Raw genomic sequence first — 16,174 nt, 5'->3', positions numbered from 1 at the left:
CCCAGGCCTTCACCACCCTACTGTCTGTGTCCATAGGTGAGATCTTTGTTCATCTCTTCCCGCCCCCTTCGCCTCTTCCCTCTGAGACTGTCAGTCTGCCCCATGCTTCCATGCCTCTGATTCTGTTTTATTTACCAGTTTATTTTGTCCATTAGATTTCTTGTTTATCTATTTTGATTTTTAGATCCGATTGTTGATAGATATGGATTTGAATGCTTAACATCTGATTGGTCCTTTTTCATGTCTTTGGCATTCTCACTACGATCTTTGAAAGTCTCCTGAAGATCCCTGAGTAACCTTTTCACCGTGGTTTTGAACTCCGTATCCAGTAGTTTGCTCCGTATCCATTTCTTTCATTTGTGACATGTGTCCTTGTCTTGGCATTTTGGCGGCTTCCCTGTGTCTGTTTCTGTGTATTGGGTAGAGCAGCTACGTCTCCTGGAATTGGTAGAGTGGCCTTGTGTAGCAGGTGTCCTGCAGGGCCCAGTGGCTCAGCCTCCCCAGTCACCTGAGCTGGGCCCTCTAGCTGCGCCCCTCTGTGGGCTGTGTGCACAGTCTTGTAGCTGAGCCTTGATTGCTGTTGGCGTCTAGGAGGAGTTGACCTCCAGGCCAATTGGCTGTGAGGACCAGCTGTGAAGCAAGGCCAGCTGGTGCTAGAGCCGGGTCTCGGGCCTTTTATTGATCGGTTTGGGACACGCTGTCACCAGCTGGAGCTTGTTTGAGAGATTGGATTGGGAAGATGGCGGCGTAGGCAAACGCCTGTACTTGCCGCCTCTCACAACCACATCAAAATTATAACTAAAATACAGAACAACCATCATTCAGAACCGCCTGAAAGCTGGCTGGATGGAAGTCCTGCCACTAGAGAGGTGAAGGAGAAAGCACGTTGAGAATAGTAGAAGGGCAGAGGCATAAAACCGGCCGAGCAAAGGGTCCCAGCAAAAACCTGCGGGGTTTTGGCCGAGTGACACGGAGGCTGCTGGAATCCCAGGTGTTCCTCTTAAAGGGCCTGCACACAAACTTACACGGTCCCACGTCTTCTGAGCTCCAGCGCCGGAGACCCAGATACCATAAGGTGAGGAACTGGATTGTCTGGCATCGGAGCCGGAACGCGGGGGCAGCTTTCTCCCAGACAGGGGTGCTCGCCAGGGCGACTGTTCCTGTGCGGGCACCTCCCCTGTTGCAGGGCTGACGGGCAGCCACGTCTGAGTGTGAATCAGCCTGGAGCACACCGTTTGCTCCACCCTGGGGATTCCCGGAGACCCCTGCACCACCCAGTTTGCAGCCTCACCCAAGCTGTTTGCTGCAGCTTTTCTCCTATGAATGGCCTGTCCTGGCTCAGGCTTCAGACTTGGCTAAAATCTCTCCAAGAGGCCTCATCTCAATGTCTCCTCCTCCGGGAGCCCTCCCTCCGGGACCAGCACCCAACCCCCGCCCCCGCTCCTGGTACTGCCCTTGTCACCGGTCTCTCCCTTCCCATAGGGACCGCCTGCAAAGCCCGTAGTGTCCTGGAAGCCAGCCCTTGCTTCTGCCCCTCGGTCCCTCTTGGTTCGGTTCGGCACAGGCCATCTTCCCGGCCCTGGATGAGCCTCAGCCTCTTCCTGAGGGCGTCCAGGCCGAGCAGCCCCGGCTGCGGGGCAGGGCAGCTCCTCCTGCCAGGCCAGGCAGAGGCCAGAGGGCATCTCCCTCCTGGGCGACCCCCTGCACGTCTCTCAGCCCAGGAGATGCTCTCCTTTCCGGGGGCCCCTGTGACCCTTCCCTGTGCCCCTGGGCACCTGTGGGTCCATCCCCAGCCTCTACCTGCCAAGGCCCCAACCCTATAGGGCAGTGGTTCTCCACCTTGGCTGCACATTAGAATCGCCTGGGAATCTTTTTAAAATCCTGATTTCTGGGCCCCATCCTCCGGAAATTCTGTTTCTTTGTTACTCATGTTGTGGCCTCACCCCATCACAAAGAAACAGAATTTCTGGGGGATGAGGCCCAGAAATCAGGATTTTACAAAGATCCCCAGGCGATTCTAATGTGCAGCCAAGGTTGAGAACCACTGCTCTAAGGGGCCCGGTCATGGTGCACACACAGGCCCTCTCTCCACCTGCCGCCTCTGCCCACAGGAAGGCCCCGGAGCGCTTGCCCCGGCCGCAGCGTGCTCCACGCCACCCCCAGAGCATCTGGCCGAGACCCTCTCTGCAGGACCCCGTCTCCTGTCCACTTGAGCTTCTCCTAGGCCAAGCGAGGCCCGGTCGTCCACATCTCCAACAAGCCAACGTGCGCCCAGAAGACCCTCACAGGCCTGGGTTCAAAGGTAACATCCCCCCCACCCCCGCCCTCACCACCGCTCTTCCCCAAGGGAAGGCCACTGGGTCCTGGAACCTCTGGACAGTTTTCTCCAAAGAAACCAGCCGACAGATTTCTAGGCCCTTGGCTTCCTTGGACCCCTTTCTACATGGGACCTGATGTGACTGTGGGTCCCCCATTTCCCTTATTAACAAGCCCCATAGGACAGACTCCTCATGTGGTACTCTTGGTTTCAGTTTTCAGTTCTTTGGTCAAAACTGGGGCAGGGACAGTCCATTGTAACCCCCTGCGACACTGTTTAATCGTCTTTTCCCAGCGACGGGGGCTTTGCAAAGGGCAGGCCATGTCCTGGGTCGTGGGCCAAGCCCAGCTCTTTGTTGTTTATATTTTTTAAATCTGTATGGTTGAGAGTATTGCATAGGTCCTCCTTTTCAAGCCCCGCTCTTTAAAAAGAATATCGGACATGTCAGTCGCCGTGTCTCCATGTGGCCAGGAGGAGGCTGCTCTGTGAAACCGTTGCTTCGGCCGCATATAAACCTTGGGGAGTGCCTGTGTGCGCCTGGATGGTGATGGGAAATCTATTTCTTACTAGAAATCCCCGTGAAAGAGGGAAAGCAACATGAGGACAGGGGCGTGTCTGTTTCCGCTCCCGGTTGCCGCCGGGACTCAGTAGCTCTGCGGGGAGTGTGTGAGGGGCTGGAAGGAGGCTGCACCCACCATGAGCTGTGAGGGGGTCAGGCCTCTTCTCTCACAAGCTCCGGGACACGGCGGCCACGGTCAGGGCCAGCGCGGTGGCTTCCCGATCGTTCTGGGAGCCGAGGATTGACGTCTGGGGTTCTCTGTGTTCTGTGGGGTCTGGCGGGCTCGTTTGAAGGGAGGCAGGAGCGGGGCCTTGTGCCGGGAGCAATACCACAGCTGTCGCCGGCCGCTCCGGGGTGAGGCCGGGGTCCAGGCGGCGGGCAGCCCTGAGGGATGGACGTGGGTCCTGTGTCAGCAGGAAGGCATGCGGCCAGGCCGCTCAGCCCTTGGCAGGGAGATAGATGCTCCTGGACAGACGTCAGCTGTCACCCTGGGGCTGCGGCACTGGCAGCTCCCTAACCCCGTGCCAGCAGCTCATCCCGCCCGCCAGGCCTGAGCCACGAGACTCAGCGGAGGCCAGGAGGGGCAGGGGCAGGGCACAGGCGCTCCTACAGGCGGGCACGGGATGGGCAGCCACAGAGAGCAAAGCCCTGCTGATGGCTCAGGGAGCCCAGGCCTGGGGCCGACGCCCCAGCCGCCTCCTGGAGCATCTGTGCCAGCAGCGCCTCCACACCTAAGGGCTCTGAGCCCACGGCATTGCATGGGGACCCCCAAATCTGAGAGCTGGGCCAGGCCTGGCCAGATGGGCCCCTGGACTTACCCCAGTGCCGGGCACAGATTGGAAGAGACAACCCAGTCAAATGCACAGTCTCTCCACCGAATTCACCTGGGTCCTCTCCTCCACCTGATCCCTCCTGTCCTCAGAGGCCCCGCCCCTTTTCTCACCAGCTGTCCCACCCCCCACACTTCTTTCTTCTGGAAGGAGGTCAGACACGGGGCTATTTGAGATCCTCACTACATGGAGACAGGCGGATTCGCATGCGTGTACACACTCAAGGCTCAGGAGTGAGGGTCCCCAGTAAGGGACGTATGTGCCTGAAACCCCAGCCATGTGCCTCAAGCTTCCTGTCCCAACCCCCCCCCCCCCTTGGACCAGGCTCCTCAGGACACTCCCAGGGACAGAGGCAGGCAGACAGGCCAGAAGGGACTTGATTCAGAAATGACACTCAGAGGCTGGCAGCCGCCAAGCTCTGGGGTGAGGGGGAGCTCTAGCAGCGGGACCCTGGGAGCCCTTCTGGGGGCACCACTCCCCTGCTGTGTCCCAAGGCAGAGGTGGGGCCGGGCCAGCCTGAGCCCAGCACGTGTCATGCCCACCCTGACAAGCACTTCCTCCCGGGCCAGCTCACAGAGCTGGCATCCCTGGGCAGCGGCCAGGCACCTGCTGCCGGAGAGAAGAGCCCGTCATCCCTGCCTTGTGGAGAGACAGGCCGGCTAGGATTCCAGACATGCGTGGTACCGGTCCAAGCAGAGCCCCTCGCCCCGATGTGGGCTGACCGGCAGGCGGTATGTCCTGCCTCCCACCCTGCTCGGTGCCCGCCTCTGGGGCCAGCGCCTGGGAGAGCCGGTGCGGGGATTTTAGGTGTGGCCGGCCAGGGGGCTGAGCCTGCCTCCAGGAGTTGTCCTTGGAGCTGTGTCTCCCGGGAACCAGCTGTCTGCCACTCGCCCTCTCAGGTTGCACTCCCTCTTCCTGGAAGGCCAGGGACGGGGCTGCTGCTCGGTGCGAGGCTGGGGGAGGAGCGCGGGGACGGTGGAGTGATGGGAGGCTGGACCAAAGAGAAGGGCCGGCTTCACGGCGATAATCGGGCCTCCCGCATCCTGTGTCCATCCATCACATTTATAGCCTCCTCTCCGGACAGGAGACAATGAGGAAATGACCAAAGCCAATAAGCCCAATAAATAAAAGGTAATGGAATAACCAGCATGTGCGGCCCATCCCCTGAGACCCAGAGCCAGGCGCAGGCTGAGCCCCTCCCTTCTGACTCTGTCCTGCCTTCGGCCGCAGGCCCCCAGGGACAGTAAGACGGGTCCACAGCCCCCTCTGGGGTGCCTGGCTGCGTTTCAAGCGGCTCAGGCTGAAAACCTTGGCGTCATCCCTGCCTCCTCTCTCTCACATACCCCACATCCAATCCGGCAGGAAATCCTGTTGGCTCTGCCTTCAAAATATATTCCAAGTCCAACCACTTCTCAACACCTCTGCTGCCTCCATGCTGGTCTGAGCCACCATCATCTCTTGCCTGGATTCTTGCAAAGGCCTCTTAACGGGCCCTGCCCAGACTGTTTCCAACACAGCAGCCGGTGGTCTGTTCAAAGGCAAGGGGGTCGTGTCACTGCTCTGCTCAGAATTGGTCCCAGGCTCTGCCCCAGCCCCCAGTCCTGCCGCCATCTGGTACACCCCCTCAGCCCCACCAGCTCTTGACTGGTCCCTGCCCAGACTGAGCCCCACCGGCCTTGGGACTTCAGTACCCACTATTCCCTTTGCTGGACACACTCTTCCCAGAGATGAACGCCTCCATTTCTCTCAAATGTCACCTTGGCAATGAGACAACCATGACCATCCAATTTCCGACCCTCGCCAACCCACTGTTTCTGTACTGCAAGCAGGCTCAGTGAGGTAGAGTTTACTTAAAATAAAACTCACCCTTTTTAAATGCACGTGTGATGAGTTTTGACAAACGTATAAGCAGTACAGCCACACCAAAGTCATGACAGCAGACATTTCCATCGCGCCAAGAAGTTCCTTCACGTTCCTGTGCAGTGGTTCTCCACCTTCTGGCCCTTTACATACAGTTCCTCAGGGTGTGACCCAACCACAAAATTATTTTCGTGGCTACTTCATCACTGTCATGTTGCCACTGTTATGAATCGTCATGTAAATATCTGATATGCAGGATGGTCTTAGGCAACCCCTGTGAAAGGGTCGTTCGACCGCCAACAGGGTCGCGGCCCACAGGTTGAGAACCGCTGCTTTAGAGGCAACCCCTCCCCCAGCCCCATGCCCTGGCAGCCGCGGAGCTGTGCTCTGTGCCCCGGGAGTTGCTATTTCTGGAAAGTTCATATAAATGAGTGAATATGTGTGCAGCCTTTGGGTCTGGCTGCTGTCGCTCAGCACAAGGCACTTGAGACTCATCCATGCTGTGTGTGTTGGTTTGTTCCTTCTCTTTGCTGCGTGGTGTCCCATTGCATGGCTGTACCGCAATTTATTTTCCATGTAATAGTTGAGGGATAGGCTTTGCTATCATGAATATAGCTGCTGTGGCCATCTGTGTTCAGGTAGGTGCGTGGACATAGGTTCTTATCTGTTGGGTAAATTCCTGGGACTTGAATCTCAGGGTCAGCTGATGAGGGTGTGTTTAACTTTCTAAGACGTTGTAAAATGTTTTCCGAAGTGGTTGGTTGGTTTTTATTCCCACCCGCGACGAGGGTCCCAGTTGTGCCATATCCACGCCAATGTTTGGTGTTGTCGATCTTTTTATTTATTCCTTCATTTTAGCCACATGAATGGGTGTATAATGTCATTTTAAGTTGCCTTTCCCCGGCGACTGAGGGTGTCGAGAACCCTCTCATGCGATTATTGGCCATTCTTACATCTTCTTTGGTGGAATGTCCGCCCCTGTTCTTAAGGAGCTCTTAGCAAGTGCTTCCTATGCTTAGCTCAGCACTGGAAGGAGCAAGGCTCCCGGTGCAGTGGGACAGCATTCCATTGCCCGTGGGCCTTCTGTGTGAGCTAAAGAAACTGCCGTCACCGTGCTACTCTCCGTTTCCCCGTCTGTAGAATGGGCATAACCACGCTGACCTCCTAGGGTAGTGTGAGCGCTGCAGAAAGTGAGGCATCGTTTACAGTAATGGAGAGAATTTACAGTAACCCCGGTACGTGGTGAGCACGTAGTAAACGTCCAGTAGGAGCATGACAGTTATTATTACTAACCCCTACGTTGTTCTTGTCAACCCCCGTTCCCTCTTCAGAGCCCTGTGTTTCCATCTGTTAGTTGTTGGGGACAGTCGCTAAGTCCCTTCTACAGTGACACCCACTGGGGCCCAGCATCGCCCTCCATTTACTGACACACTCCTTACAGGTCTGTCTCTCCCTCCACCAGGGGCACCTTCCACAGCCACCCAGGGGCACCCCCTGACAGACACTGGTTACACAGCATTAGAAAGCTTCCCGAACTCCTGGCCCACAGAATGGCCCAGGCCCAGCTCCTCAGTCACCAGCGAGAGGGACCATGAGAAGCCAGAAGGACTGGGGAAACGGAGGAAGAACTGGGGAGGGCAGGCGACACCAGGCAGACGGATAGACCCGGGAGGCTGAGAAAGGAAGTACAGCCTTTGTAGGGACACCCCCTGCCCCACAGTGTCTCAGTATGTCCTCCCCACCTCCCCACCCCCCACCACCCCTTCCCCGCTTTCCAGCTCAGCTCCACAGCTCGAGGTGGGCCAGACCCCTATCACCCCACCCTCACCCCGCCTGACCTCTGGAGGAAAGCTGGATCCCCAGGGAGCCCCTCCCTCGGGGAGTGAGGCGGGAGGAGGGCAGGAGTGTTGGGCAATCAGTCCACACAGATCTGGGCCGGGGCCAGGGTGCCACAGGGAGTGAGGAGGAGGTGATGAGAGAAGGGCAGGCCAGCGGGGCCCAGGCCACTGGCAGGACGGGCCAGGGTGGGGACTGGGGAGCTGAGGGCCTGGAGGCTGGGAGAGCTCAGGGGGTGACAGAGGCTAGAAGCCGGGGGTTCCAGAAGTCCAGAGCAGGGAGAATGGGAGGCACTGAGGGGCAGAGAGCAGGAGGGTGAGGAAGGTCAGAGCAAGGAGCCTGGCTGGGTCAGGAGGTGGAGGGTGGGGGACGTGAAGCTGGAGCCCTCCCACCCCCCAGTCCTTCACGCCCATAAGCATGTACTTCACCCTCCTTGTCACCTCCTCAGCTGTGGGCAGCCCGTCCAGCCTGCCCTGCCACCAGCCCTTGGCACCCTGGCCGCCCATGGCCTCTTCTCTTTAGGGGCAGCCACCACCCTCACCACCCACCTGCTGCCAGGCCCCAGCCACAGAGCCCCCAAGTCCATTTCTCTGCTCCTGAGCCCCCCTGAGGACCACCCGGCCCCTGCCGCATGGCCCAGCCCCCCTCTCTCCTGTGGAGGCCCTGACGCTTGCAGGAGAAATGAACGCTGAGCAGCGGGGCCAAAGCCCGGCCAGCAGGGCCGGTGCCTGCGGTGCACCCAGGACCGATGGCAGGTGGCAGCAGACCCGGAGCCAGCGGTCCCCTTCCTCGCTCACGCCCACTAGGTGATGGGACCAGCGGGGAAACGGAGGCACCTGTTCATTCATCAGTAACTGGGTTATACTGATGAGCCAAAACAGACAAGGCCCTGCCCTCATGGAACTCACAGTCAAGTTCTGGAAACAGCTCTTAGCCTCAGGATCCACAAACGAAGGCTGTTTCCAGTTACAAAACTGTGGGGGCCAAGTTCTGTGGGTGTCACATGCAGTGAGTGGGAATCCCCAGGCCACGGGCAGGGAAGGCCTCGATGGAAGACACAACACGTTCGTTGACCTGAGGGGGGGGTGTCCAGGCACAGGGAAGAGCAGATGGAAGGGTCCTGAGGTGGGAGGGGCGTGGCCCAGCCCCCAAGGGAAAGGGGGCTCCCCCGTGGCTGACCAGCCCTGCGAGGCCCAGGAGAGTGGCCCTAAGGCCGTGGAGCTGTCGGAGGGGCTCATTGTTGGGGTGCTTATGCTTTGGGGGGAGGGGCGAGTGCTGACTGGCTTTGTGCTTTAGAAAGATCCCGCCTCCTGCTCTGAGGGGAAGGCTTGTGGGGACAAGAATGAAGAAAGGGACACGGGCCTCTGTAGGGACAGATGATGGTGCCGGGACCCGGATGGGGACAGTGAGGCCATCGGGAGCTGTTTAGGATACGAACGTGGGAGGCAGGGCACCCAGAGGTGAGGCGGCTCCTCTGGCCTCGGGCTGGGACAGGGGGGCAGGTGCCACAGAGGCCTCCTCAGGTCGCCTCCGGGCTGGCCCTCTGGCCCCGATATCTGCCTTCGTGGGCACTTGGCAATGATTCAATGATTCAAGGGCGGATGATTCAATGGGGCTCCTCTATCCAAGAACTAACTCCAGGGCCCCTGTCCCCTGCCGCCTACATCTGTCATGACTAGCACAAGCGCCTACAGATAGCAGCCCAGGACCTCGCTGGAGACGGGGACCGCCGGCCTCTCGTGGCTGTGCGTGCAGCTGCGGGCTCTGTCCCTGAGCACGGAGCCTCCATGGTGGCCTCGAGTCCTGCTTAACTTCTCTTCACCACCCAGGAGTTCCCCTGACCTACCCAGTACCTCCCTGGAGGGAGCGCCACCTTCTGCTGGAATTGTTAGAAAACAGAATAGGGACGGCATCCAGGGTCCGAACAGCACTGCCACGTCACTGCTGAGGACCCTTCGATGCCTCCCAGGTCCCAGCACCGTTCCTCAAAGTCCAGGGGAGCCCCTAGGGGTCCCCGCTTTGCCTCATCTGCGGGTGACAGTCCTGTGGACGAATAACCACAGTCCCCTGCCCAGAGCACAAGCACCATCTCGGCAAGGCAGTCTCCAGAATCCCAATAGCAGCCTCACTCCATGCTAAAGCCATGCCAACGCCACACTAAAGCCATGCCAAAGCCATGCTAAAGCCATACCAACGCCATGCTAAAGCCATGCCAAAACCACGCTAAAGCCATGCCAAAGCTATGCCGAAGCCATGCTAAAGCCATGCCAATGCCACACCAAAGCTATTCTAAAGCCATGCCAAAGCCACGCTAAAGCCATGCCAAAGCCATGCCAAAGCTATGCCAACACCATGCTAAAGGCATGCCAAAGCCACGCTAAAGCCACGCTAAAGCCATGCCAAAGCTATGCCAACACCATGCTAAAAGCATGCCAAAGCCACACTAAAGCCACACTAAAGCCATGCCAAAGCCACTCCAAAGCCATGCAAAAGCCATGCCAAAGCCATGCTAAAGCCACGCTAAAGTCACCGGACTGCAGGAAAACACAGGCAGCCCCTGTTGTAGACCTCGGTCGCCACCAGACTCCTGCTTTTCTCGAGATAATTTCATTTCAGAAGCCTCTGGCCCAGGGCCTTCCATTCCCCTCCCAGAGGCTCTGGGCTCCTGATCTGTAAATGGGGCCAGCGTTGTGCACCAGGCTCTCAGGGAGAGGCCCCGAGTCTAACTGTTCGTGCTTCCTGTGGACCCGGCAAGAGGGCCGTCCTGGGCACCTCCTCCTCCCTGCTGGTCCCCGAGCCCCCGAGGCTGACCCTGAGAACAGGCCCCCAGCGGCACCCCAGCCCCGGCCTCAGGCCTCAGCACCGGCTCTGGTCTGAGTGCTGCTCCTGCAGGAAGAGGAACGCTTCCAGGTGGAAATCTTCCAAATGCGTCTTCCCCAAGCACCTTGTCACCAGACTGCTCTCAGCAAAAACTTTCTCGTAAATTATCTTTGCCTTTGGCTGCTCACACACGAAGGTCACATAGTTCTCTGCCTCCGATATCGCGCACGGAGCTGGGAAATGGTCTCCGAGGTTCCCACAGCTGGAATCTGCAGAGGAATTCTGGCCAAGAAAGAGGAGATGAGGTCATGAGGAAGAGGGAGAGGAAGGAGAGAGAAGGCGGGAAAGACCTCCAGGCCACCTCGCTCCTCTGCCCTCCCGTCTCTACGCTGCCGTGTCTCCGTGCTCCCCCCAGCATCACACCCGTGTGGACAGATAAGAAGGATGGTCAACAAGAAGCAATAGAACACCGGTATCCATGAGCACGCGCAGCACGCAGACCGTGGTTTCTAAACACCATTCTCCAGGAAAAGGTTCCGGACTCCTTGGTGAAGTGGCTGATCCAATGCCAGAGCAAACACAAGATGAGCCTGGGACAGCTTGTTGTGCCAGAGAGCGAGCGAGTGCTCAGAGACGGGTAGAGACAGGCGAAGACACGGGAACCGGTTTAAATGAGCCAGTGAGTACGTGTGGAAGGAGAGACAGAGCAGAAAACTACCAACAGATGAAAACTAGTGGGCGCACAACTTCAATGAGGAACATAGCATTTCCCCACCGTTACTTTTTTAAAAATATGGTTTTATTGATATTTTTTTTAGAGAGAGAGGGAGAGGGACAGAGAGCCAGAAACATGTATGAGAGAGAAACATCGATTTGCTGCCTCCTGCACCCCCCTACTGAGGACTGAGCCCATAATCCCAGACTATGGATAGAACCTATATAACATAGGGTACAGGGCATATTATACACACACGTGGACAGAGAGAATTATAAAATATAAATAATTGGTGAATCTGCGTAAAGGATAGGTGGGAATTGCTTACAACTTTTCTATAAGTTTGGAGTTACATGAAAACAAAACTTAGAATAATAATAATAATAATAATAATGGACAAAACTCATGTGGGCTTACTCTGTGCCAGCCACTGCTCACAATACTTCACATGCATCAAGTCACTGGCTACTTGCAACCGCCCTACTCGGTAATATCCCTGGCATCCGTGCTGTCACCGTCAGTTTACGGATGGGGAAACTGGGACACAGAGCAGTTAAGCACCTTGCCCAGACCCCCACCCAGCCTGACAGCATGCCGAGCTGGCACACGACTCCAGGCCCGGCTGCCTGGCTCCTGAGTCTGCGCTCCTGGCCAGGTGCTCCGCGGCCTCAGACGCCGAGCAGGGCTGAGCGCGGAACCGTGGATGGGAACTCACACGGAGGATGAGCACACACTCAGACCCAAACACGCACGGATGGGCCGCCTGGTGCAGAATGGTGGCGGCCTGAGAGCCAAAGTAACCTTGAGATCGGGACGCAGAAGAGAGCCTTTGAGAAAGTGGGAGGAAGTCCCAATTCAGCACCTGGACAAAGCCCCTCCCTCAGGAGGAGGCCCCCTGCAGACCCACCCAGTCCTGTGGGCCCCCCTGCCCTTCCCTGGGGCTCCCAGCTCTGTCTCTCTTCCTCCCAGCCTTCTCGCTTCCCTCACCCTTTGCCCACAAATGAAAAATTAAGGTATTTCTGGCCTTGGCCTCCTGGGGCACGGTGGCTGGGCCTTCGAGGAAAGAAGGAAAGAAGGGGTCCCGGGTGGAGCAGTGGCCCCAAAGCCAGAGTTGAGGGCGGATGACTGAAAGCTGATGGCGGCGGACACTGGAGGAGGGGAGACATGACCAGCCTCGAGGTGGGCCCAGGGCTACGCACGGGTGTGCCAGCCCCAGCACCGTGCCAGCAGGAGCAAGCCTGGCGGGGGAGGCCCTCCTCCTGGAAGAGAGGTCTGTCCCCTACCACCCCCGGGAGGCAGGGCGGAGGGCCGGTGGATGCCTGCCTGCTGGGGCCTGCCGGTCGGTCTGGCCGGGAAATGGGTGCGGGGAGGCAGGTGCTGACGTCTGAATGCAGAAGTGGATGGACCCCCGCAGCCCCTCCCTGCTGAAGGGCCTGTCACAAGGCAGCGTGTCTCACACCCGCTTATCGGGGCCGGGGTGTGGAGAGGGTGTCGCAGACGGGAGATAGGGCTGGGACAGGGCTGTCTGCACCGGCCTGCTCTGCCTCCCTCATTCACACCTCCTCAGAGGCCCCTCAGCCCACTTGTCCCCGCGGCCTCCAGCTCCCAGCATGCCTGCCGCAGCCACCCCACTGCTTTCTGGAAGAAGCGCCCTGCCCGGGCACCGCACGGGGAGGGGACCCGGGGCCGCCCAGCCCGACCCTCACTGTCCAGGGAGTCACGCCCCAAGGGAGGAGATCCCGCTCACCTAGCAGCTTCCTGCGAGGACGCTAGGCTCGCGCCCGGGCCCAGAGCATGTGGGCGTCTGAGCCTCAGCCTGGGGGCCCCTGAGGCCGGGTCCCAGGGCCACAGGGGGAGCAAGGGGCACCTTTATCCCTGGGAAGCACCAGCCTCTTCAAATGTCAGCCTCCGGTGGGGAGAGGGCACAAACGCGTCATCCTGTCCTGGACTCCGTTCCAGCAGGAGCCAGCTTGGCAGGGGCGGCCATCCTGGATACAGTCCAAGTGGCAATGGGTGGCCAGGGGCTGAAGGCCCCGTGAGGTGGTGGATAGGGGCGCAGAGGTGAGAGGGGCTTATACATTAGGAGGCCGAGGGGCGGTCGGGCCCATCCTGGGTGGTGATAGGGAACCAAAGCATTTGTCACGTCTGGTGGCCAAGGAGGGAGGCTCTGTCCCAAAGCCTCAGAGGTGCTGGGAGGCTTGGCAGACGGGCCCCTGCCGCCGCTGTCCCGCCTGCAGCCTCAGAGGACGTTCTGGTGGGAAGGGGCCCTGGCATCACCAGAGGCAGGACGGAGCACCTCGGGCCTGTGGGGGCCTGGGGGAGGGAGGGAGAGAATGACTAATTCCAACATCCAGGCTGGGGGCAGGGAGGGGGCAGGGCTCCACACCTGCACACAGCTGGAAGACCTAATTCTGTCTCTTCCTCCAGAACCCAACACACAAGCCCCGCCCTGCTCAGCACACTCGCTGCCTCCTGGCTCCCATCTTCCCACCAGGGCAGGGCGGGCTGCTCAGACTCCATGAAGGGCCCTGGGAAAAGTGCCCAGGGAACTCAAGCCCTCAGGATGCTACGCTCAGGGGTTATCTCAGACACAGGGCCCCTGCGCCCCTCTACGGACACCTGCCTGCCTACGAGCTCATAGCCGGCGCCCTGACCGGAGACCTACGCACCGGTGCACCTGCCTTCTGCCTCCCGAGCCGCCTCCCCCACAGCCCTTCTCACTCTGTCCCGGCTGCTAACTGGCCTGCAGTCCCTGCCCTTCCCGGGTCCTCTGAGCACAGTGGGACTCACGCAGGTGAAGCTCGCTGTTTCTGACGTGTTGCTCGTTGCCAAACGTTTTGTGAGCTATTTACAGAGCCCTGTGGAGGCCTCAGAAAGGAGTCCACTCCGTTATTTGCCGGGCTCCAGGAGTTGGTAGGGCCTGGCGGGGGTAAGATGAGTAAATGCACGAATGACGGAGTTACAAAGCAAATTAAAATAGCCAACAACCTTGCGGGGTGGAGGGCACGCATTAGCGTGGGAGTCGGGGAACCTTCCTGAGGCATGCAATCCTGGGGTGTCTTCATTGTGAAATGGGGGGACGAGCAGCTGCCTGAGTGGGGGACAATAAACTCTGGTGGCTCAAGGTTGGCAGCAACACACTGTAGTCCTAGGCTGGGGGGCAGACAGAATTGCTTCCGCCCGGTCCAGGACTTCACCCCACACCAAGGTCAGGCTCTGTCCCGCCCTCACAGGACAAGATGATCTCCATCAGGCTGTCTTAGTCCACGCGAGCTGCTGTAACAAAATAGCATAGACGGGGTGGCTTATCAACAGAAGTGTCTTTCTCTCCGTTCTGCATGTGGAGAAGCCAAAATGAAGGTGCTGGCAGATTTGGTGTCTGGTGAGGACCTGCTTTCTGGTTCCGCTGTCCACCCGCCGTGTACCCCATCCTCCCACCGTGTCCCCTCATATGATGGAAGGGGCAGAGGGGCTCCCTGGGCGCCTGTTCCATAAGAGCACTAATCCCATTCATGAGAGCAGAGCTACTCACTTCCCGAAGGCTCCACCTCCCCAGACCATCGCACTGGGGATTAGGTTTCAACATACAAATTTGGGGGGCGGGGGGGACGGACACATGGTCTATGGTAGTAACTGATCATCATTCCCAAGAATTCACAATAGCTCTGACCGGTTTGGCTCAGTGGATAGAGCGTTGGCCTGCGGACTGAAGGGTCCCAGGTTCGATTCCGGTCAAGGGCATGTACCTTGGTTGCGGGCACATCCCCAGTAGGAGGCGTGCAGGAGGCAGCTGATTGATGTTTCTCTGTCATCGATGTTTCTAACTCTCTATCCTTCTCCCTTCCTCTCTGTAAAAAATCAATAAAATATTTTTTTTTAAAAAGAATTCACAATAACTGGCTCCCACTTACCAGGGGGCTTGCCAGACTCCCTGTCCTCTTACTCACCTGTCCCCAGATGAGGAGCTCGACTCCGATGGAGTCCGTTGCCAAAGGCCGCCCCGCTGGTGCCTGTGCCTCCCCACAGACCACAGGCGTCCAGGCGCTGGCCCGCCACGCTGTGTTCCCAGAGATGCGGCAGGCGCGCGCTCTGCCCCACAGTGACTCACAGGTAAACTGTGATGGAGGCCTATTTCTGCATCGTGCAATCAATTTAGTGTTTTTCTTTCCCAAGAAATAGGAGAGAATTGAATTCAAAGAAGATATCAGAGCACATTATTAGCCCATGAAGGCTGTTGGGTGTGCAAAACAGGTTGCTCGGTAAAATGAATTTTTTTACCAAAGGGATCTTCCTTGGCTCTGGCTCGTTCGATGTTTTTAACGGACACGTGGAAGGCTTGTTTACCCAATCTGCCATCTCAAAGCTGGGAGGCATAGCTAACAGTCAGATGGCCAAATCGGGGTCATCAGGAATGTGAACGTGCTTGACGATGAGTAGAAACTGCAATAAAATGAAATCTTAACAGCGGGGCATACACATAATCCCGTATTTATGTTCCAAAAACTGTCTATGTAAGTGCCTGATGGGAAAGTGATTTGAAAGTAGATCATGTGAAAAAGACCTGAGGCGGTTGGTTAGCAGGAGCAGGTTCCGCGCGAACCAAGGGTACAGTGAGAAGATGGTGGCCTCACAAGGGAGGTCATCCCCTCGGTCAGCACTATCACCGCAGCCTGAATGCTCTGCCCAGACGTGACGGCCACGCCACCGGGGCCTTAATCAGGATGGTGTAGGGCAGTGGTTCTCAACCTTGGCTGCACATTAGAATCACCTGGGAATCTTTTTTAAATCCTGATTTCTGGGCCTCATCCTCCGGAAATTCTGTTTCTTTGTTATGGGGTGAGGCCACAACATGAGTAACAGAGAAACAGAATTCCCGGAGGATGAGGCCCAGAAATCAGGATTTTAAAAAGATTCCCAGGTGATTCTAATGTGCAGCCAAGGTTAGGGTCTGAAATCCAGGACGCCTGAGCATGGAATGAGAAGGCCTGATGTCTTCAGGAGCTTCCTAGCTCTAAAGGACTATCAGGTGAAAGCAAGTGCCAGCTAGTTGTGAGCCTGGAATGGCCCCGGGACTTGTAACTGATGGGTAGGAGTTATACAGGGCGGGGGGCGGGGGGGTGGGGGGGGCTCGGCTTAATGTGATGAAGCTCTACCACACAGCGAATTGGGTACCTGGGGGCCAAAGGGGATGGGAGGAAGTTCTCCCTTGATATTTCACAAGCTCACAAGACCACCTG

The 16,174-nt window shown here is 57.9% G+C and overlaps 1 protein-coding gene across 1 annotated transcript in view; it reads right to left on the bottom strand.

The window, feature by feature from the left end:
• Window positions 1-9,987: 9,987 nt before the first annotated feature.
• EXOG (exo/endonuclease G) overlaps window positions 9,988-16,174 on the bottom strand; it is a 29,111-nt gene continuing 22,924 nt past the window's right edge. Inside the window, exon 6 of the mRNA XM_059664427.1 lies at window positions 9,988-10,504. Within this exon, the coding sequence (XP_059520410.1) occupies window positions 10,259-10,504 (246 nt within the window). The 3' untranslated portion in view covers window positions 9,988-10,258. The remainder of the gene's footprint in view (window positions 10,505-16,174) is intronic.

Source organism: Myotis daubentonii, chromosome 14 (genome assembly GCF_963259705.1).
Source record: "Myotis daubentonii chromosome 14, mMyoDau2.1, whole genome shotgun sequence".
Lineage (NCBI taxonomy): Eukaryota > Metazoa > Chordata > Mammalia > Chiroptera > Vespertilionidae > Myotis > Myotis daubentonii.
This window is presented reverse-complemented; position numbering and strand designations above follow the sequence as displayed.